Raw genomic sequence first — 22,720 nt, forward strand, 5'->3', positions numbered from 1 at the left:
TTATTGTAAATGTTTAGTTGTATTATCATCTTTACCGTTGTCTCTTCTTGAATTATCGCAGCCAGTCCCACGAAGTTGGTTGCCTGTGTTTCATGTGTCCCATTCCAAGCCCTAGCAGTACGACCCTGCAGCCTGAAAATTACTGTGTCGTTCTCATCTTTCACATTGGTCAAAATGAACTCTCCCAAGCCATTAAAAGTGTATTTTACTCCATCTAGTGTATTGATGTGGGGATCACCGAATAAGGAACCTAAAAAATAAATTAAGTGTTCAATGTATTCTTTCAAAAAGTGTAACTAAGTAGCTCCATGACAACTAGTTGGTGCTAGAAAAGCTTACCAAAACGCGGCGGAACATATCCAAAGCAGTAATCGTAAGGTCTTCTCTCCCGGTACAAGGAGCACAGGTATGAAGAGCCAGAGTACAAGCAGCAGTTATTGTAGGGATCAACTTCTTGTTCTGTATGGGCAAGATACATTGTAGTAAAACTTTGCTGTATTACATATTAATATGTCACACTAAAAAGCAGAGAATAAAAGATCGTCTAAATTCTAGAAAAGGATTTCCTCCTTCATAAAAAGAGCCTAAAAAATAGCAAAAACCATACTAAATAAGCCTAAGATTATATTAATTGCCATTAATGGGAATCTGTCAGTAGGATGAACCCTCCTATGGGCATGCGGATCACAGGAAGCTGAATAAAATATACCTAGATATCTGCAATCTGATTTTGTATTGCAGAGAAATTAACAGTTTTCTTATATGTAAATGAGCTGGTAAGACCTATGGGCCAAATACTAGAGGCAGATTCTCAGGGAGATTTATGTCCCACCCATAGATCTTAACAGCTCATTTGCATCCAAGAAAAACATGGATTTCTTAGAAATAAAGGTACCTTCACACGAAGCGACGCTGCAGCGATAGCGACAACGATGCCGATCGCTGCAGCGTCGCTGTTTGATCGCTGGAGAGCTGTCACACAGACCGCTCTCCAGCGACCAACGATGCCGAGGCCCCCGGGTAACCAGGGTAAACATCGGGTTGCTAAGCGCAGGGCCGCGCTTAGTAACCCGATGTTTACCCTGGTTACCAGCGTAAAAGTAAAAAAAACAAACAGTACATGCTCACCTGCGCGTCCCCCAGCGTCCGCTTCCTGACACTGACTGAGCTCTGACTGACTTGTTTTAGTCATCGGCTCACAGATATCAAGGTATCTTTTATTTAACTTTCTATGACCTAAATGCCCATACAGACAGATTAGGAGGGTTCATCCTACTGACAGATTCCCTTTATTGGGTCCAATATTAATACCTTTGTACTGGGATCTTTGTCTCTGCATTTCTGACATAAAGTAGCTGTAATATTGGGTATAGTAGTAGTAGGGGTTCGACCATCTCAGCCAACTGTTTTCATACTCCCACGGAGTTGGTAAGTATCTTTCTTTCTCGCCATAGGACAGACCACCCCAGTAATTGTAGTAACATCTTGGGCCTCCTCCATGCCATGATGAAAATGTGGACTGGTAAGTATCGTAATAACTATACCAACCTGGGAGACCAAAATAAAAAGATAATTTAGTAGTATATTTATTGCTATTTGCATTTTGATTATTTTAACTACAATCACTACCATTTTAAAGACAAGCTTCCCTGTTTCCTGACATGAATGTTTTTTAAAATACTACAAGTATATTTTTTCAAACTTTGAATACAAATTATACTGGAAATGCATTGAGGGCATGGAGTGCACTGAGAGTGTGTCTATTTTCCATGTTACTTCAGGGCATTTTTCAGTGCTGGCACTTCAGATTACTATAAAACAGGTATTTTATTTATTGTTGTATGAACTACACATTGAAAGCACTAGTTTAAGAATTAACAAAATACTGACAGGTTCTTCATAGTAGACACGTCAGGATAGCCAACAAGATTTTTTTTTTATTTAAATGGTTGTACACTAATTGAACAACCCCTTTTTAAATGGAGTAATCCACCTTGTAAAAGAAAAATAACACATACTCCACCAGCGCCGTTCTATCATTGTTGACATCTGGTTTCAAGGGCTCGCATGACATTGCTATGCCACATGAACCCTGACGTTAATCAGCAGTATTTTCAGACTGTTGCAATATTTGGATGAATGTCACATAGCTTCTTGGTTTCTCATGACCTCAGAGCCCATGAAGTGCAGCATAAGGCTGGCGTCACACTGGCTTGTTTTACGAACGTATGAGAGGCGCAGAAAATACGGATTGCATACGGTACCATGATTCTCTATGGCCCTGCTCCTATCTGCCGTATTTTACTGATCTGTATTATACGGTCTTGTACGGCCATAGAAAATCGCAGCATGCTGCGTTTGTCAGCGTATTGCGCAAAAAATCCGCCAATGAAAGTCTATGGTGGCGAGAAAATTACGGATTACTCACGGACCATGTGTGTGACTTGCGAGAAATACACAGCGGTGTTCTCTAGAAAAGCCGGCAATTCAGTGCGGTGTACAGTAAAATCACACTGACAGAATAGAATAGGTAGAATAAATGTGTACACATAGAATAGGTATATATATACATATATATATGTCAGTGAGACACATATATATATATATATGTTTATATTTAATTCAGCACAAGACAGCATAAAATCCGGTAATTCAATTGCCGGCTTTTGCTCTCTCCTTCACAAACCCGACAGGATATGAGACATGGTTTACATACAGTAAACCATCTCATATCCCTTTTTTTATTACATATTCCTCTTTAGTAATGTAACAAGTGTCTGTGTGTAAAATTTTGAAGCTCTAGCTATTAAATTAAAGGGTTAAATCCCGGAAAAAATTGGCGCAGGCTCCCGCGCAATTTTCTCCACCAGAGTGGGAAAGCCAGTGACTGAGGGCAGATATTAATAGCCTAGAGAGGGACCATGGTTATAGGACCCCCCCCCCCGGCTAAAAACATCTGCCCCCAGCCACCCCAGAAAAGGCACATCTGGAAGATGCGCCTATTCTGACACTTAGCCTCTCTCTTCCCACTCCCGTGTAGCGGTGGGATATGGGGTAATGAAGGGTTAATGTCACCTAGCTATTGTAAGGTGACATTAAGCCAGGTTAATAATGGAGAGGCGTCAATTATGACACCTATCCATTATTAATCCAATAGTATGAAATGGTTAATAAAACACACACACATTATTAAAAAGTATTTTAATGAAATAAAGACACAGGGTGTTTTAATATTTTATTATACTCTCAATCCACCTGAAGACCCTTGTCATCTGAAATAAAGTTAAACAAAACAAACAACAATATTCAATACCTTCCGTCAATCAGTCATGTCCCACGCTGTAAATCCATCTGAAGGGGTTAAATCATTTTACACCCAGGAGCTCTGCTAATGCAGCTGGGCTCTTGTCTGTAAAATTTGGTGAATGAATGGAATGCAGGGGAATGTCCTATAGTTACCTTGAGTCGCGGTGACGCGCCCTCTGCTGGATGAACTCATATGAACTCGAAAAACAACAAAGAAATAAAAACACACCGGCGCTCCCAGAAGGATAAAACTAGAAAGCTGCAGGTGCCTAGACAGCTACTGTGCTGACTCTGTCAAGTGACCAAAGAGAATAATTAATAAATAAGGACACCGCGCTAACTAGATAAAGTAGTACAGAGGAAAAAAGTGAACGTCTAACTAGACAAGACGTGCACCACAATAGGAGTATAAGCAATATAGGCAATATAGGCAATCAATAACCAATACAAGAAAGAGCAGAGCAGGTGCCTATTAAAGCCGAGATTTCACATCAAAGTGCGTGGCAAGTAAAAGTAAAAGAAGCACACTTACTGAATAATAGTAAAACTGCTTGTGAAGGTGCTGACGTGCTCCCAGTGAAGGCTGTAGCCGTCCAGATGGGTATAGGAAGGGAAACACCAGCGGCCCAAGTAGATAGTATTACGATGTCCAAAGTGGAAGCGTGGGGCGGTACAAACACCTGGTGGTATGGGGAGCGTCCTCCCTGGTGAGTGTATGCCCGCCACCAAAAACAAAAAGCAGCATCCATCCTTTGCTTTTTGTTTTTGGTGACGTCACCCAAATCACGCCCCCTCCTTTCACCGCTCTGTGCAGCGGCTTTTTTCCGGTCCACATGTGCCGGTCAGCAGCGCTCCTGTCGTGCGTGGCGGGCATACACTCACCAGGGAGGACGCTGAGATGAATGGGAGTGGGAGGTTCTGATTATTGAGGATGCTAACCTCAGGTTGTTTGATAGCATATCTTTGTGTTTAGTGGTACTGCTGGTAAATTTCACCAGAGGACATTTATATATAGCCCCTAAGCTTCTCCACTAAGTTCTGAAGTTGGTCCATACTTTTTCTCAAACAGGTCTTCCTATGGAGAACCCAAAGGACAAAGTGACTACATTTGTGTCCAAGGTAATGAGAGAGTTGTGCAAAGCGCTACAAATTTTGTAACTTAGGACTGTGGTGTTCAATCCACAGATGGACAGTCTGGTGGAAAGGTTCAATAAAACCCTTAGTGTGGTGATAGAGAAAGATGGCAGCAACTTGGAATGCCTTCCATCGTATCTGTTGTTTTCCATCAGGGAAGTCGCACAAGTCTCTGCAGGTTTCTCCCCATTTGAACTGTTGTATGGCTGATACCCCCATATTCTCCTGGATGTAGAGGAGACCTGGGTGTCATGATCCAGACGAGGTTTTGAGTCCTGTTTTCCCCATTTTCCAGTCTGGTCATGCCAGGGGTTAACTTTCTCAGCCTCAGTCTGGTCTCAGGTTTGCTATTTATCTCTGCTTCATCCTGCAGACCATGTCAGTTATAGTTTCTGCCTACGGCGTGTGTAGCTGACCCCATTTGCTCTGATTTGTCCTGCTGCTTGCTTACTGAACTAGGGTCTGTTTGACCTCTCTTCCCTTCCCGACTCAGTGTTCCCCCTTTCATGTATTGACTCCCTGGTTTTGACCTGTCTTGGAGCCTGACGTGTTGTTTTGTCTCTTGTCTTTGGCATATCTGCTCCTTAATGGTACTGACCCATTTTGGCTTGTTTTTGACTCTGTGTTCGCTTATTCCTTTTTTAGTGCACTGCAGTCTTATGTCGACCCGGCTTGTTTGACTTTTCTGCTGCCACCTGGTGGTGGCCTTGATGCTGCATTGCAGCTCTGGCTTTGCTGTGTGTAGTGCTCCCTCCACTCTATTGCCATCTAGTGGAGCTTGCATTTACCTGCATTATAGCGGCGTGACACAGGGATTTTGAGTCCTCACCCTACAGGAGTGTAATAGAACATGTGGCCCAGATACAAGATAGGATTGGCAATGTGATGCCTATTGTTAAAGAACGCCTGCTCAATGCGCAAAAAGCACAGCCAAGGGTATAAAATAGGTCAGCCTGAGTAAGAAAGTTAAATCCCAGGGATTGGGTACTTGTGCTGGTACCTACGATGGAGAGCTATATCTTGGCAAAGTGGCAGGAACCATGTCAAATTGTGGAAATGGTTGGTGAAGTAAATTATGGAATAACTAAGCAAGGAAGCCCTATCAATTTTACCTTGTAAACCTGATCAAACCTTGAAAGGATAGGGAACCCCTGAAAGTTCCTTATTTGGTAGCCAAGTCCAAAGCTATCATAGAAGATGTCACAGTAATAGATACCTTGTCTTACTCTCAAAAGTAGCTATGTCGGAAGTTGTTGCACCAAAACGGATACCTGTTCTTGGAGTTTCCAGGACTCACCCACATCATAGGGCATAAGGTTCTCATGGAGCCTCATGTTTGCATTAATTTGAGATACTATTGTATTACAAAAGCCTGTCGGGAGGTGATGTCTAAAAAGGTGAAACAGATGGTAAATTAGGTCCCTAAGTCTGATGTCTACCCAATGTCCTGAGTGGATGAGCTCATCGAAAAGCTAGGATCGGCTAGACATATCATCGACCTTGACCTCACAAAGATTTATTGGCAGATCCTACTGTTTAAGAAGGTCAGGGAAAAGACTGTATTCTCAACATTGGATGGGTGCTATCAATATGACAGGATGTCGTTTGGGTGCTAGGGGACCCAAGCAACATTTCATAGATTGGGTTCTAGCACCTCAGAAAAAGGTATGCAGGAACCTATCCAGGCAAAATTGTTGTATTCAGCCAGGATAAGTGGAGTCATCTGAGCAAAGTCCATGTGAACCTAAGGAAATGTGCCATGGGGATGGAAGAAGCCAAATATTTGGACTATGCGGTAGGCATGGGTGTGATCAAACCTTACATAGATAAGATAGAGGCAGTACAGTACTGGCCACAACCCCCTTCAAAGAATCAGGTCAGAGCCTTCCTAGGGATTGTGGGATACTGCCCAAAGGTTCTCTCGCCCCGTTTTCTTTCCCCACTCCCCTCCTTGATTAAAACAGACAATTGAAGTTAGGCTTTACAGGGGAAGTGAGGGTGAGCCACCATTGAGCGGGGGCACCACATTGCATTCAAGCTAGGGTGCCAACCTCCGTGGCAAGGTAGGAACAATTGAAAAGGGACACTTGAGTGCCAGCCATACTGTTAGGGCTAGTGGAACACACCGAGTAAAAATAGATGTTTATTATAAATGGTGCGTGCGCAGCGCGGGGTCCACCGTGCAGGAGAACCTGCTGCTAGTGAATGGTGGCACTGTTTGGTGGTATAGACTAGCTCTGTTACCTCACAGAGCAGCCGTGAGAGGAAAGCACTGCGCCCTGTTAGCCTCACAGGAGCGCAAGCTTGCTGCCGAACTGATAGCAGTCAGTGGTTATGCACACACACAATCTCCTCACCGGAGAAGCCGTTATTCTAAGGGCTTATTTCAGCCGGGTCCCTGAATACAAACACACAATTTCCTCACCGGAGAAGCCGGTATTCTAGGGGCTTATTTCAGCCGGGTCCCTGAACACATTCATGCATAACCATACTGGCGCAAAGCACATATTTGAATTGATACTAGCGCATGGCCGTGCGGCCATGCGAGCCTTTTATAGCTGAAGCACGAACAAGACCTTCCTAGAAGGACCAATGAGAAGCTGCCTCAAAGCCTGAGCACCTTCAGGACCTTCCAGGAGAACCAATGGCCTTTGCTGCAGTATCTAAGCATGTGACCCTCGATCTCCAATGAGAGATTTTTCCCTGGGCATGCTCAGAAGGAGAAAAGCGGGACTTAGGGTACTGTCACACAGTGGCACTTTTGTCGCTACGACGGTACGATTCGTGACGTTCCAGCGATATCCATACAATATCGCTGTGCCTGACACGCAGCAGCGATCAGGGACCCTGCTGAGAATCGTACGTCATAGCAGATCGTTTAGAACTTTCTTTCGTCGCTGGATCTCCCGCTGTCATCGCTGGATCGTTGTGTGTGACAGCGATCCAGCGATGCGTTCGCTTGTAACCAGGGTAAACATCGGGTTACTAAGCGCAGGGCCGCGCTTAGTAACCCGATGTTTACCGTGGTTACCAGCGTAAAAGTAAAAAAAAACAAACACTACATACTTACATTCCGGTGTCTGTCCCCCGGCGTTCTGCTTCTCTGCATTGTGAGCGCCGGCCAGCCGGAAAGCGAGCACAGCGGTAACGCGGTGACGTCACCGCTGTGCTTTCCGGCTGGTGCAGACACAGTGGAGAGAAGCAGAACGCCGGGGGACAGACACCGGAATGTAAGTATGTAGTGTTTGGTTTTTTTTACTTTTACGCTGGTAACCATGGTAAACATCGGGTTACTAAGGGCGGCCCTGCGCTTAGTAACCCGATGTTTACCCTGGTTACCCGGGGACCTCTGCATCGTTGGTCGCTGGAGAGCTGTCTGTGTGACAGCTCCCCAGCGACCACACAACCACTTACCAACGATCACGGCCAGGTCGTATCGCAGGTCGTGATCGTTGGTAAATCGTATAGTGTGACAGTACCCTTAGTCCCAAAAGCATCTGCTCGCCGCTGCCCAGCACTGGCTTCAATGGCAGAAGCTGGAAAAGCAGCAGTAACCCTTTGCAGAGAGTCAGACTGAGCAAGACGCTGGGACCGATGTCTCCGCTGAGAAGACTCCACTGCGGCAGGAGAAGAATGGGAGACTGCAGTGGAGATGGACCGAGATTCCCTCTGTGCAGAGGCAGGAACTTGACCCCTAACATTACCCCCCCAGGGCCCCCCTCCCTGTACCTCGCTACGCTCGAAGGCAGCAATGAGCTGCGGAGCCCGAATGTGCTCAGCAGGCTCCCAGGACCTGTCCTCAGGACCATAACCCTTCCAGTCCACCAAATAAATTTTTTTGCCACGTACCACCTTGTAGCCCAAAATAGCGTTCACCTTGTAATCGTCCGTAGACAAACCCGATGTCCCGGCAGATGACTCGGAAAACCGAGACATGTATATGGGTTTCAAGAGGGACACATGAAAGGTGTCGGTGATACCCAAGCGTGGTGGAAGGGCTAAACGGTAGACCACAGGGTTAACCTGTTCGAGGACCTTGAAAGGGCCCAAGTAGCGAGGTGCAAACTTAGTGGACTCAACTCGCAGCCTGATGTTACGGGCGGAGAGCCACACCAAGTCGCCAGGAGCAAAGGTCGGAGTGGGGCCCGATGTGCATCGGCAGAGGACCTCATTCTCTCCTTGGAGGCGCAAATGGCATCCTGAGTGCGGTCCCAAATATCCCATGCCTCCACAGCCCAGTCTGCCACCCTGGAGTCAGTGGATGACATGGGCATAGGCACAGGTACTCACAGATGCTGACCATAGTTAAGGAGGAATGGGGTTTGTCCAGTGGAATCGGCTATCGTGTTGTTCAGCGCAAACTCTGCCCACGGTAGCAAGGATGCCCAGTCATCCTGCCTGGCTGAGACAAAATTTTGCAGATATGTGACCAAGGTCTGGTTGGCCCTCTCTACCAACCCATTCATCTCAGGATGATATGCTGAAGAGAGATTCAACTCAATGCTGAGAAGATGACAGAGCTCTCTCCAGAACCAAATTTTTGTGGTCCATGAAGACTTGGAAGGGAAACCGAGCTCCCTCCAAGAGATGTCTCCACTCCGAAAAGGACAACTTCATTGCTAGCAACTCCCTATCCCCGATGGAGTAATTTCTCTCTGCTGGTGTGAAGGTCTTTGAGAAGAAGAAGCATGGATGCTTCCGACCTTGAGCATCCTTTTGATAGAGGACTGCTCTGGCACCAACGGATGAGGCATCCACCTCCATTAAGAATGGCTTATCCACATCGGGATGATGTAAGATGGGAGCACTAGCAAAATTAGACTTTATAAAAGTGAAGGCCTTGGAGACCTCTTCCGACCACAATTTGGGATTCGCTCCCTTCTTGGTGAGGGATACCAATGGAGCTACCAAAGTTGAGAAGAGGGGAATGAACTGGCGATAGTAATTTATGAACCCCATAAAGCGCTGCACCGCTTTAAGAGAATGGGGTTCTTGCCAGTCCATCACAGCCTGTAGTTTGGCAGGATCCATAGCCAATCCCTGGGCGGAGATGATATAGCCCAGGAAAGGTAAAGACTCCTGCTCAAACACACACTTCTCCAACTTTGCATAGAGGGAATTTGCCCGTAAGAGTTCGAAGACTCTGCCAACATCTCTCCGGTGGGAGTCAATATCTGGAGAGAAGATGAGAATATCATCCAGATAGACTACGACCGAGGTGGAAAGCATATCCCGGAAGATATCGTTGACAAAGTCCTGAAAAACGGCCGGGGCATTACAGAGCCCGAAGGGCATCACCAGATATTCATAGTGCCCATCCCTGGTATTAAAAGCCGTTTTCCATTCGTCCCCCTCACGGATGCGAATCAGGTTGTAGGCACCCCACAGATCTAGTTTGGTGAATACCCTTGCTCCCCTTAATCTGTCAAAGAGCTCAGAAATCAGGGGCAATGGGTACTTATTTTTAATGGTGATGGCATTAAGACTCCTGTAATTGATGCAAGGACATAATTCCCCATTCTTCTTCTGTACGAAGAAGAAACCCGCCCCTGCAGGAGACACTGACTTCCTAATGAACCCTCTTGCCAAATTCTCCTGGATGTATTGAGACATAGCCTCCGTCTCAGGGAGAGAGAGGGGATATACCCTTTCCCGAGGAGGTTCAGCTCCAGGCAAGAGATCAATAGGACAGTCATAGGGGCGATGAGGTGGAAGAGTTTCTGCAGCCCTTTTGGAGAAAACGTCAGCATAGCACCAATAGCACTTGGGAAGAGAAGAAAGATCTGCGGGTATCTCAGTGGTGGAAACCTGAATGCACGCTTTCACACATCTGCCCTTACATGACTCACTCCAACCCAATATCCTCCCAGAGGTCCACTCAATATGTGTGGAGTGGAAACGGAGCCAGGGTATTCCCAGCAGAATTTTGTCCATTCCCTCAGGAAGGACAAAAAGGGAAATAACCTCCTGGTGGGAAGGGGACATGGATAACGTGAAAGGGACAGTCTGGTGTGTGATTTGTGTGGGAAGTGTTGACCCATTCACTACTCTAACAGTCACCGGTTTGGCGAGCATCACCTGAGGTATTGCATGGAGCAGAGCAAAAGCAGAGGACATGAAATTCCCTTCCGCTCCCGAGTCCCGAGCCAATAAATGTCCACGGCGGTCAGGAGAATGAACGCGTCTAGTAACCATTGGAGAAGGTTCACTAGATACAGTGGCATTTTCCTCCAAGTTGTCCTTTAAAGGGACAATCACGTTAGGCTCATCTTCTCTAACAGTTGAGCTTTGTGTGGACAAAGCTCAACTGTTAGAGAAGATGAGCCTAACGTGATTGTCCCTTTAAAGGACAACTTGGAGGAAAATGCCGCTGTATCTAGTGAACCTCCTCCAATGGTTACTAGACGCGTTCATTCTCCTGACCGCCGTGGACATTTATTGGCATAATGTCCTATTTGTTGGCAATTTTTACAAACCACGGGTACCCGAGCGGCCCGGGACTTAGGTCCCACTCAAGAAACCTCCATGGCCTCATGGGGGTCAGACACCTGAACGGAAGTTTCTAGAGGTCTGGCGAAGGTGGGAGCCAGCCGAAACCTCTGCCTACACTGGGTCCTCTCTAACCTCCGCTCGTTAAAATGGAGGTCGATGCGGGTAGATATAGTAATGAGCTCCTCCAGTGTGGCGGGAATCTCCCTGGTGGCCAAGGCATCCTTCACATGGTCTGCCAGTCCTTTACAAAATACCGGAATAAGGACTTTATCCGGCCACTCCAGCTCTGAGACCAGAGTCGGGAATTGGACGGCGAACTGACTGACCATGGACGCACCCTGTGTTATTGCCAACAATTGGAGCACGGTATCGTGGGTGACGCGAGGTCCCAAAAAGACCTGTTTCAGAGCGTCCAGGAAGAGAGGAGCACTCTGCACCACACGATCATTACGCTCCCATAGCGGCGTTGCCCACTCCAACGCCCTGCCTGACAAAAGGGATAAAATAAATCCCACTTTCGCCCATTCCGTAGGAGAACGTGCAGCCAGAAGCTCAAGATGTATGGAGCACTGACTCACGAATCCCCGACATAGTTTACTGTCACCAGCAAACTTGTCTGGAAGCGGGAGACGGGATAAAGTCGGAGCAGGGGTGGCCGAGTGTTATGATCCTAGTGGCAAGGATCGCAAGTTTGACTAGCTAAGTAACTAAACCGACGACCAGCTCTGGGGAAGTGGTATCTGGATTGACCGCAAACCTGAACCTATCCGCAAACAACTATAGGCAGCCGTGGAACGTTACCTGAAAATCCTAGACGTCTCTTCACGGCCTGAGAAACTACCTATTCTTAGAGGGAAAGTAAAGTCCTTACTTGCCTCAGAGAAATGACCCCAAAGATATAGAAAAGCCCCCCACAAATATTAACGGTGAGTTAAGGGGAAAGCACAAACGCAGAGATGAAATAGATTTAGCAAATGAGGCCCGCTAACACTAGATAGCAGAAAATAGGAAGGGAGCTGTGCGGTCAATAGAAAACCCTAAGCAAAATATCCACGCAGAGATTGCTCGAGCCCCCGCACCAACTAACGGTGCGGGGGAAGCAACTCCGTACCCCAGAGCTTACCAGCAGCAAGAACTCACATATTAGCTAGCTGGACTAAACTCATCATACACTGAAATCATATTGCAGACTGATGAGCAAAAAATAATCAAACAGAAACTTAGCTTCTCCAGAAGAGACTGAAAACGAAGATAATCAGGGGAGACCAGAATAGCACTGAATACATCGACAGCCGGCAACAAGTGGAGGTGAAGCAGAGCTAAATAGGAAACTCCCTAGTGCATAACGAGGCAGCTGATTCAGCCACAGATCCGCAGGATAACAAACAAAGCCACCAGGGGGAGCCCAAAAACAAAACTCACACAATAACACCTGTGACCACAAGAGGGAGCCCGAAAACAGAGTTCACAACAGTACCCCCCCCTTGAGGAGGGGTCACCGAACCCTCATCAAAAACCCCCAGGGCGATCAGGGTGAGCCACATGGAAGGCACAAACCAAATCAGCCGCATGAACATCAGAGGCGACAACCCAAGAATTATCCTCCTGACCATAGCCCTTCCACTTAACCAAATACTGAAGCCTCCGTCTAGAAATATGAGAATCCAAGATCTTCTCCACCACGTATTCCAATTCTCCCTCAACCAGCACAGGGGCAGGAGGCTCAACCGAAGGAACCACAGGCACCACATACTTCCGCAACAACGACCGATGGAACACATTATGAATAGCAAACGATGCAGGGAGGTCCAAACGAAATGACACAGGGTTAAGGACTTCCAAAATCTTATAAGGACCGATAAACCGAGGCTTGAACTTGGGAGAGGAGACCTTCATAGGAACAAAGCGAGAAGACAACCATACCAAGTCCCCAACGCGAAGTCGGGGACCCACACAGCGACGGCGGTTGGCAAAGCGCTGAGCCTTCTCTTGTGACAGCTTCAAATTGTCCACCACATGATCCCAAATCTGATGCAACCTATCCACCACAAGATCCACTCCAGGACAGTCAGAAGGCTCCACCTGACCCGAGGAAAAACGAGGATGAAACCCCGAATTACAAAAAAAAGGCGAAACCAAAGTAGCAGAACTAGCCCGATTATTAAGGGCAAATTCGGCCAATGGCAAAAAAGCCACCCAGTCATCCTGATCAGCAGAAACAAAACATCTTAAATAGGTTTCCAAGGTCTGATTAGTTCGCGCGTGTCCAGCCTCCCGTGACGTCACGGCTTGTGATTGGTCGCCTCGCCCATGTGACCACGACGCAACCAATCACAACGCCGGAACGTAATTTTAAAATCCTGAAGGACCTGAAATTACGTCACGGCTTGCTGTGATTGGTTGCGTCCCGGCCACATGGGCGGCGCGCGACCAATCACAAGCCGGGACTTCGCGTAAGGAAGTTAAAGCGCGAATTTTAAGCAAACAACGCTGCCGGTTCCCTCGGTAAGGTGCAGGCTGCGTCGGAGAGGTGAGTATAGCAATATTTTTTATTTTAATTCTTTATTTTACACATTAATGTTGTTTCGATACCGATACCCGATACCACAAAAGTATCGGATCTCGGTATCGGAATTCCGATACAGCAAATATCGGCCGATACCCGATACTTGCGGTATCGGAATGCTCAACACTAATCAGAACCCTTCTTGGTCAAATCCGTCAAAGGCTTAACAACACCAGAAAAATTAGCGATGAAGCGACGGTAAAAATTAGCAAAACCCAAGAACTTCTGAAGACTCTTAACAGATGTAGGCTGAGTCCAGTCATGAATAGCCTGAACCTTGACTGGGTCCATCTCAATAGTAGAAGGGGAAAAAATGAAACCCAAAAAAGAAACCTTCTGGACTCCAAAAAGACATTTTGAGCCCTTCACAAATAAAGCATTGGCAGGCAGGACCTGAAATACCATCCTGACCTGCTTAACATGGGACTCCCAATCATCAGAAAAAAACAGAATATCATCCAGATACACAATCATAAATTTATCCAGATACTCACGGAAGATGTCATGCATGAAGGACTGAAAGACAGAAGGAGCGTTAGAAAGTCCAAAAGTCATCACCAAGTACTCGAAATGGCCTTCGGGCGTATTAAATGCAGTTTTCCATTCATCACCCTGCTTAATACGCACAAGGTTATACGCACCACGAAGATCTATCTTGGTGAACCAACTAGACCCCCTAATGCGAGCAAACAGATCAGATAACAATGGCAAAGGATACTGAAATTTGACCATGATTTTATTTAGAAGGCGATAATCAATACAAGGTCTCAGGGAACCATCCTTCTTAGCCACAAAAAAGAATCCCGCACTCAGAGGGGAGGAGGAGGGGCGAATAAGTCCTTTCTCCAAAGACTCCTTTATATAACTCCGCATAGCAGCATGCTCCGGCACTGACAAATTGAAAAGTCGTCCCTTAGGAAACTTACTACCAGGAATCAAATTTATAGCACAATCACAATCCCTATGAGGAGGTAGAGAACTGAGTTTGGGCTCATCAAATACATCCTGGTAGTCCGACAAAAACGCAGGGACTTCAGAAGGAGTGGATGAAGCAATTGACACCACAGGAGCGTCACCATGAATTCCCTGGCAACCCCAACTTGACACAGACACTGCTTTCCAATCCAGGACTGGATTATGAGTCTGCAACCATGGCAGACCCAACACGACAACATCATGCAAATTATGCAGAACAAGAAAGCAAATCACCTCCTGATGAACAGGAGTCATGCACATGGTCACTTGCGTCCAGTACTGAGGTTTATTCATATCCAATGGTGTAGCATCAATACCCCTTAGTGGAATAGGGAATTTTAAAGGCTCCAAAACAAAACCACAGCGCCGGGCAAATGACAAATCCATCAGGCTCAGGGCAGCACCTGAATCTACAAAAGCCATAACCGGGTAAGATGACAGGGAACAAATCAGGGTAACAGACAAAATGAACTTAGACTGTGAAGTACCGATGGTGACAGATTTATCAATCTTTTTTGTGCGCTTAGAGCATGCTGAGATAACATGAGCTGAGTCACCACAATAAAAGCACAACCGATTTTGCCGTCTATAATTTTGCCGTTCACTTCTGGTCAGAATTCTATCACATTGCATAGACTCAGGTGTCTGTTCAGAAGACACCGCTAAATGGTGCGCAGGTTTGCGCTCCCGCAAACGCCGATCAATCTGAATGGCCAGAGTCATTGACTCATTCAGACCTGCAGGCGTAGGGAACCCCACCATGACATTCTTAATGGCTTCAGAAAGACCCTTTCTGAAATTTGCAGCCAGGGCACACTCATTCCATTGAGTAAGCACCGACCATTTCCGAAATTTCTGGCAATACACCTCTGCTTCATCTTGCCCCTGTGAGAGGGCCAACAAAGCTTTTTCAGCCTGGTTCTCAAGATTAGGTTCCTCATAGAGCAATCCAAGGGCCAGAAAAAACGCATCCACACTGAGCAATGCAGGATCCCCTGGCGCCAATGCGAAGGCCCAATCTTGAGGGTCGCCGCGCAAGAAAGAAATAATAATCTTAACTTGCTGAACGGAATCACCAGAGGAACGAGGTTTCAAAGAAAGAAACAATTTACAATTGTTCTTAAAATTCAGGAACCTAGATCTATCTCCAGAAAACAACTCCGGAATAGGTATTCTAGGCTCTGACATAGGACTGTGAACAACAAAATCCTGAATACTTTGTACCCTTGCAGCAAGATGATCTACACTGAAGGCCAAACTCTGGATATCCATGTCAGCAGCTGAACTCAGAGCCACCCAGAGATTAAGAGGAGGAGAGAAGCTGGACACACAGCAGCTAGACATACGGCAGCAAAAAAAAAAAAAAAAAAAAGTCCTCAAGGCTTCTCTTCTCCTGCTTCTGCCATGCAATTAACACTTTATGGGCCGGCTGTACTGTTATGATCCTAGTGGCAAGGATCGCAAGTTTGACTAGCTAAGTAACTAAACCGACGACCAGCTCTGGGGAAGTGGTATCTGGATTGACCGCAAACCTGAACCTATCCGCAAACAACTATAGGCAGCCGTGGAACGTTACCTGAAAATCCTAGACGTCTCTTCACGGCCTGAGAAACTACCTATTCCTAGAGGGAAAGTAAAGTCCTTACTTGCCTCAGAGAAATGACCCCAAAGATATAGAAAAGCCCCCCACAAATATTAACGGTGAGTTAAGGGGAAAGCACAAACGCAGAGATGAAATAGATTTAGCAAATGAGGCCCGCTAACACTAGATAGCAGAAAATAGGAAGGGAGCTGTGCGGTCAATAGAAAACCCTAAGCAAAATATCCACGCAGAGACTGCTCGAGCCCCCGCACCAACTAACGGTGCGGGGGAAGCAACTCCGTACCCCAGAGCTTACCAGCAGCAAGAACTCACATATTAGCTAGCTGGACTAAACTCATCATACACTGAAATCATATTGCAGACTGATGAGCAAAAAATAATCAAACAGAAACTTAGCTTCTCCAAAAGAGACTGAAAATGAAGATAATCAGGGGAGACCAGAATAGCACTGAATACATCGACAGCCGGCAACAAGTGGAGGTGAAGCAGAGCTAAATAGGAAACTCCCTAGTGCATAACGAGGCAGCTGATTCAGCCACAGATCCGCAGGATAACAAACAAAGCCACCAGGGAGAGCCCAAAAACAAAACTCACACAATACCACCTGTGACCACAAGAGGGAGCCCGAAAACAGAGTTCACAACAGCCAAGGACAAACTGGCTGCAGCTACACTTGCAGCCTGAACAGCGACTGCGGTAACATCCACAGCTGAGGTTGTGCGCTCAAGAGCCACCAACCTACCCTCCAGCTACTGGATGTACCGCTGTAAACGCTGATCATCCGCCATTTACTAGCCAGACCCTGGCGCTAGTATTATGTTAGGGCTAGCGGAACGCACCGAGTAAAAATAGATGTTTATTATAAATGGTGCGTTCGCAGCCCGGGGTCCACCGAGCAGGAGAACCTGCTGCTAGGGAATGGTGGCACTGTTTGGCGGTATAGACTAGCTCTGTTACCTCACAGAGCAGCCGTGAGAGGAAAGCACTGCGCCCTGTTAGCCTCACAGGAGCGCAAGCTTGCTGCCGAACTGATAGCAGTCAGTGGTTATGCACACACACAATCTCCTCACCGGAGAAGCCGTTATTCTAGGGGCTTATTTCAGCCGGGTCCCTGAATACAAACACACAATTTCCTCACCGGAGAAGCCGGTATTCTAGGGGCTTATTTCAGCCGGGTCCCTGAACACATTCATGCATAACCATACTGGCGCAAAGCACATATTTGAATTGATACTAGCGCATGGCCGTGCGGCCATGCGAGCCTTTTATAGCTGAAGCACGAACAAGACCTTCCTAGAAGGACCAATGAGAAGCTGCCACAAAGCCTGAGCACCTTCAGGACCTTCCAGGAGAACCAATGGCCTTTGCTGCAGTATCTAAGCATGTGACCCTCGATCTCCAATGAGAGATTTTACCCTGGGCATGCTCAGAAGGAGAAAAATGGGACTTAGTCCCAAAAGTGTCTGCTCGCCGCTGCCCAGCACTGGCTTCAATGGCAGAAGCTGGAAAAGCGGCAGAAGCTGGAAAAGCAGCAGTAACCCTTTGCACAGAGTCAGACTGAGCGAGACACTGGGACCGACGTCTCTGCTGAGCATAGAAAAAATTACCGCACACTCAATACTGGTTAAGATGCAAAAAAAGGTTTATGCCAATTTTATTCAAGAAAAAACAAAGTGAAAGTTTGCCAAAATGATAGAGCAAAACCTGACGTTTCGACCCTCCCGGGTCTTATTCATGGGGTTACTCTAGTCCTTTGGTATGTGTGCATAAAGGTGGCAGTAGTAGACAAGGACCAAGCGATCCCTGATTTAAAGAGCATAACCTTAAATGAGGCCAATGAGGGCTGCTGTCTCAGATAGCTTATTTAGGGAGGGCCGTGCATTTCATGGTGGACCTGATGGGGGTCTTTTGTGGGGTCAGCGGCGCATCCCGCGCCCTGCTGTGCGGTCCTGAATGGAAGCTTGGCTCTTTAAATCAGGTGGCAAACTTTCACTTTGTTTTTTCTTGAATAAAATTGTCATAAACCTTTTTTTGCATCTTAACCAGTATTGAGTGTGCGGTAATTTTTTCTATGATAGACTTGACCGCACGGTCAATTTACCAGCACCTCACTATCCCACGACCTGAGTGCACACCATTTTCCCTATTTTATGTCTCTGCTGAGCAGACTCCACTGCGGCAGGAGAAGAATGGGAGACCGCAGTGGAGATGGACCGAGATTCCCCCTGTGCAGAGGCGGGAACTCGACCCCCAACACATACTAGCTTAACCCCTTCACCCTGATTCCTGATTTCACCTTCCTGACCAGGCCAATTTTACAATTCTGACCACTGTCACTTTATGAGGACATAACTCTAAAACTCTTCAACAGATCCCAGTGATTCTGAGAATGTTTTCTCATGACATATTGTACTTTATGATAGTGGTAAAATTTATTTGATATGACTTGCGCTTATTTGTTAAAAAATGGAAATTTGGCGAAAAGGGACCACATCAAAACTGAAGTGACTTTCAGGGACATATATGACAGAAAATACCCTAAAATCACACCATTCTAAAAACTGCACCCCTCAAGGTTTCTCTTGAGCATGACGATACCCCATATGTGGAGGACATCTACTGTTTGGGCACACAGTAGGGTTTGGAAGGCAAGGAGTGCCATTTCACTTTTTGAATGTACAGTGCCTTGCGAAAGTGTGCGGCCCAATGGAAGTAGTTTTCAACCTTTTGCCACATATAATGCTTCAAACATAAAGATACCAATTGTAAATTTTTGGTGAAGAATCAACAACAAGTGGAACACAATGTAAAGTTGAACGAAATTTATTGGTTATTTAAAATTTTTGTGGAAATTCAAAAACTGAAAAGTGGGGCGTGCTATATTATTTGGCCCCTTTACTTTCAGTGCAGCAAACTCACGACAGAAGTTCATTGTGGATCTCTGAATGATCCAATATTGTCCTAAATGCCTAATGATGATAAATATAATCCACCTGTGTGTAATCAAGTCTCCGTATAAATGCACCTGCTCTGTGATAGTCTCAGGGTTCTGTTTGAAGCATCATGAAGACCAAGGAACAAAACAGGCAGGTCCGTGATACTGTTGTGGAGTAGTTTAAAGCCGGATTTGAATACAAAATGATTTCTGAAACTTTAAACATCCCAAGGAGCACTGTGAAAGCGATCATATTGAAATGGAAGGAGTATCATACCACTGCAAATCTACCAAGACCCGACCGTTTCTCTAAACTTTCATCTCAAACAAGGAGAAGACTGATCAGAGATGCAGTCAAGAGGCCCATGATCACTCTGGATGAACTGCAGAGATCTACAGCTGAGGTGGGACAGTTTGTCCATAGGACAACAATCAGTCATACACTGCACAAATCTGGCCTTTATGGAAGAGTGGCAAGAAGAAAGCCATTTCTCAAAGATATCCATAAAAAGTGTAATTGAAAGTTTACAACAAGCCACCTGGAAGACACACCAAACATGTGGTAGAAGGTGCTCTGGTCAGATTAAACCAAAATCGAACTTTTTGGCAACAATGCCAAATGATATGTTTGGCATAAAGGCAACACAGCTCATCACCCTGAACACACCATCCCCATTGTCAAACGTGGTGGCAGCATGGTTTGGGCCTGCTTTTCTTCAGCAGGGACAGGGAAGATGGTTAAAAAAGTCTGCAAAAGACCTGAGACTGGGACGGAGTTTTGTCTTCCAACAAGATAAAGATCCCAAACATACAGCAAAATCTACAATGGAATGATACACAAATAAATGCATCCAGGTGTTAGAATGGCCAAGTCAAAGTCCAGACCTGAATCCAATCGAGAATCCGTGGAAAGAGCTGAAAACTCCTGTTCACAAACGATCTCCATCAAACTTCACTGAGCTCGAGCTGTTTGCCAAGGAAGAATGGGCAAGAATTTCAGTCTCTCGATGTACAAAACTGATAGAGACATACCCCAGGGGCCTGCAGCTGTAATCGCAGCAAAAGAGTGGTGCAACCAAGTATTAAGTTGAAGGGGTGAATAATATTGCACGCTCCACTTTTCAGTTTTTGAATTTCCACAAAAATGTAAAATAACCAATACATTTCGTTCAACTTCACAATTGTGTTCCACTTGTTGTTGATTCTTCACCAAAAAATTACATTTGGTATCTTTATGTTTGAAGAATGATTTGTGGGAAAAGGTTGAAAAGTTCCAGGGGGCTGAATACTTTCGCAAGGCACTGTAAAATTTGCTGGACTAACTAGAGGTTGCCATGTCGCCTTTGGAGACTCCCTGATGTAGCTAAACAGTGGAAACCCCCAACAAGTGATGGCATTTTGGAAACTACACCCCTAAGGAAGCTTATCTAGATGGGTATTGAGCACCTTGATCCCCCAGGTGCTTCACAGAACTTTATAATGTTAAGCCGTGAAAAAAAAAATCACATTTCTCCGAGATACATTTTTTTAGCTCCAAATTTTGCATTTTCATAACGATAACAAGATAAATTGCTCCACACAATTTGTTGTCCAATTTCTCCTGAGTGTGCAGATACCCAATATGTGTGGGAAAACAACTGTTTGGGTGCACGGCAAGGCTTGGAAGGGAATGACCGCCATTTGAATTTTTGAATGTAAAAATGTTGCGTTTGAAGAGCTCCTGATGTGCCTAGACAGTGAAAACCACCACAATTGACACCATTTTGGAAACTAGACCCCTTTTGGAACTTATCTAGATTTGTATTGAGCTCCTTGAACCCACAGATGCTTCACAAAAGTTCATAGCGTAGAGCCATGGAAATAAATAAAAATCACATTTTTCCAAAATAAATCTTTTTCAGTTTTTTGCATTTTTATAAGGGTAACATGTGAAATTGCTTAATACAATTTGTTGTGCAATTGGCCCTGAACACACCAATACCTCATATGTGGGGGAATACTACTGTTTGCGGGCACGGCAGAGCTTGAAAGGGAAGGATTTTTTTTAACTTTTTGAATGTAAAGTTTACTGGAATAATTAGTGGATGTCATGTCGCGATTGGAGAGCCCTTTATGTGCCTTAACAGTGGAAACCCCCCTCAAGTGAGCCCATTTTGGAAATTATAACCCTTTGGGAATTTATCTACTGATGTAGTGATGATTTTTACTCCATGTGTGTTTTCCAGAAACAGGCAGCAGTGGATGTTGCTGAGTGAAAATTGCAAACTGCTGTTGTAGTGACCAGTACATTATGCCCAGCTCATCTTCTGAGGGAAGCGCGCATCAGAGGGGTTAAATGCCCGTGATCGGTGCTAGCACTGATCGTGTGAATTGCTGCAGGGTGTCAGCTGTCACATACAGCTGACTCTGGCACCTGATCGCCGCAGCACTCTGCGTGAGGCCGTGCGATCACTGCACAGTACTAGTACTGCTGTTTGCAGGAACACACCTCTCACAGAGCAGTACTAGTACAACGCATGTCGGGAAGGGGTTAAAGCTCCATTGGTAATCCCAGAAGTGATTTGTTTTTTTACTGTTTAGCAATTACATTTATTTTTGGCGGTGATCTGCCTTTTTGTCTTTCAATTGGTATTTAGGTAATTTACTCTATAGCCTTACAATTGTCTTGGATGATGGTCCTATTCTGGAATTTGTCACTTTCACCCTTAAGCACCTAGATAAAACAAAATTCCCCAATCCCTACCATCCCCCCACCCCTCCACACCCCTGCTCTTTTCTTGGTGCCCCTATTATCCTGCTTCTGTTAATGTACTGGTATCTATGTCAGTTTAGTACTGATGGATGACCAGACATTGTCTCTAGCTATCTTGATAGTTTGTTTGGTACATCCTTAAACAGAAAGGGAATTACAAGGTGATTCTAGGGGTAGCCATCGTTGAGCAGGGGTGCCAATTTGTGTCCAAGGTAGGGTACCATCATCCGCAGTTAGGGATTATCAGGGTTAAATAGGGTTATATTGTGGTCCCTATAGAATACCATTGTATTGATTTTTGACCGTTTTTTCTAGCCTGGTAAGGCATAGTATAGTTAGTTTGTTTGGTGTGTCTGTTTTTATTTGTAAAAATAGAAGGAATATTTTAAAAGTATTAGTTTTTGGTGAGCACTTTTTCTCTAAATCCTGATCATGATTACACAGGTCAACAAAAAAAAAAAAATTTTCTGGTGTCCAAAATATTTTAATGAATTTGGGGTATTTTTGGGGTGCTGATTCTGAATATGCTCTCAGTTTTGCCAGATTGGCTCAAGTTTTTGAGATTTTTGGTATCTTATTTATAGCACTTGTTGGTAAATGCGACGCATCATCTCATTAATTTCTTTGGATTAGTACTTGAACTGAGCAGTTCTCAATATAGTTTTGTGTTAATTAGTGTTCTAAAAGTTTGTTCATAGCTTGATTTTTGCACTAACTTTATGTTGTTGTCTGTTTTCCAGTGAAAAGCATGAACTCATCAAGAAGAAGTTGTCTTAACGATCCAGACTCATTCTGTTACATTTGTGGTGAATACACACTGCCAAAACATAGAAGAAACATAACAGACTTCGTAAAAAACGTGTATTTTGCCTATTTTGGGGTTATGCTTGGGGACCAAGACAAGTTTTGGGCACCACACATAGTGTGCAAAGCATGTATCGAATTATTACGAAAATG

General features: G+C 45.4%; 1 protein-coding gene across 1 annotated transcript in view; it reads right to left on the minus strand.

Moving 5' to 3' along the window:
- Positions 1–22,720, minus strand: part of LOC143803980 (uncharacterized) — a 245,981-nt gene that overhangs the window by 80,166 nt on the left and 143,095 nt on the right. Inside the window, exons 18-20 of the mRNA XM_077281732.1 lie at positions 1,312–1,548; positions 340–459; positions 36–250 (exon numbers count right to left, since the gene is read on the minus strand). Of these exons, the coding sequence (XP_077137847.1) occupies positions 36–250; positions 340–459; positions 1,312–1,548 (572 nt within the window). The remainder of the gene's footprint in view (positions 1–35; positions 251–339; positions 460–1,311; positions 1,549–22,720) is intronic.

Source organism: Ranitomeya variabilis, chromosome 2, assembly GCF_051348905.1.
Source record: "Ranitomeya variabilis isolate aRanVar5 chromosome 2, aRanVar5.hap1, whole genome shotgun sequence".
NCBI classification, from domain to species: Eukaryota; Metazoa; Chordata; class Amphibia; order Anura; family Dendrobatidae; genus Ranitomeya; species Ranitomeya variabilis.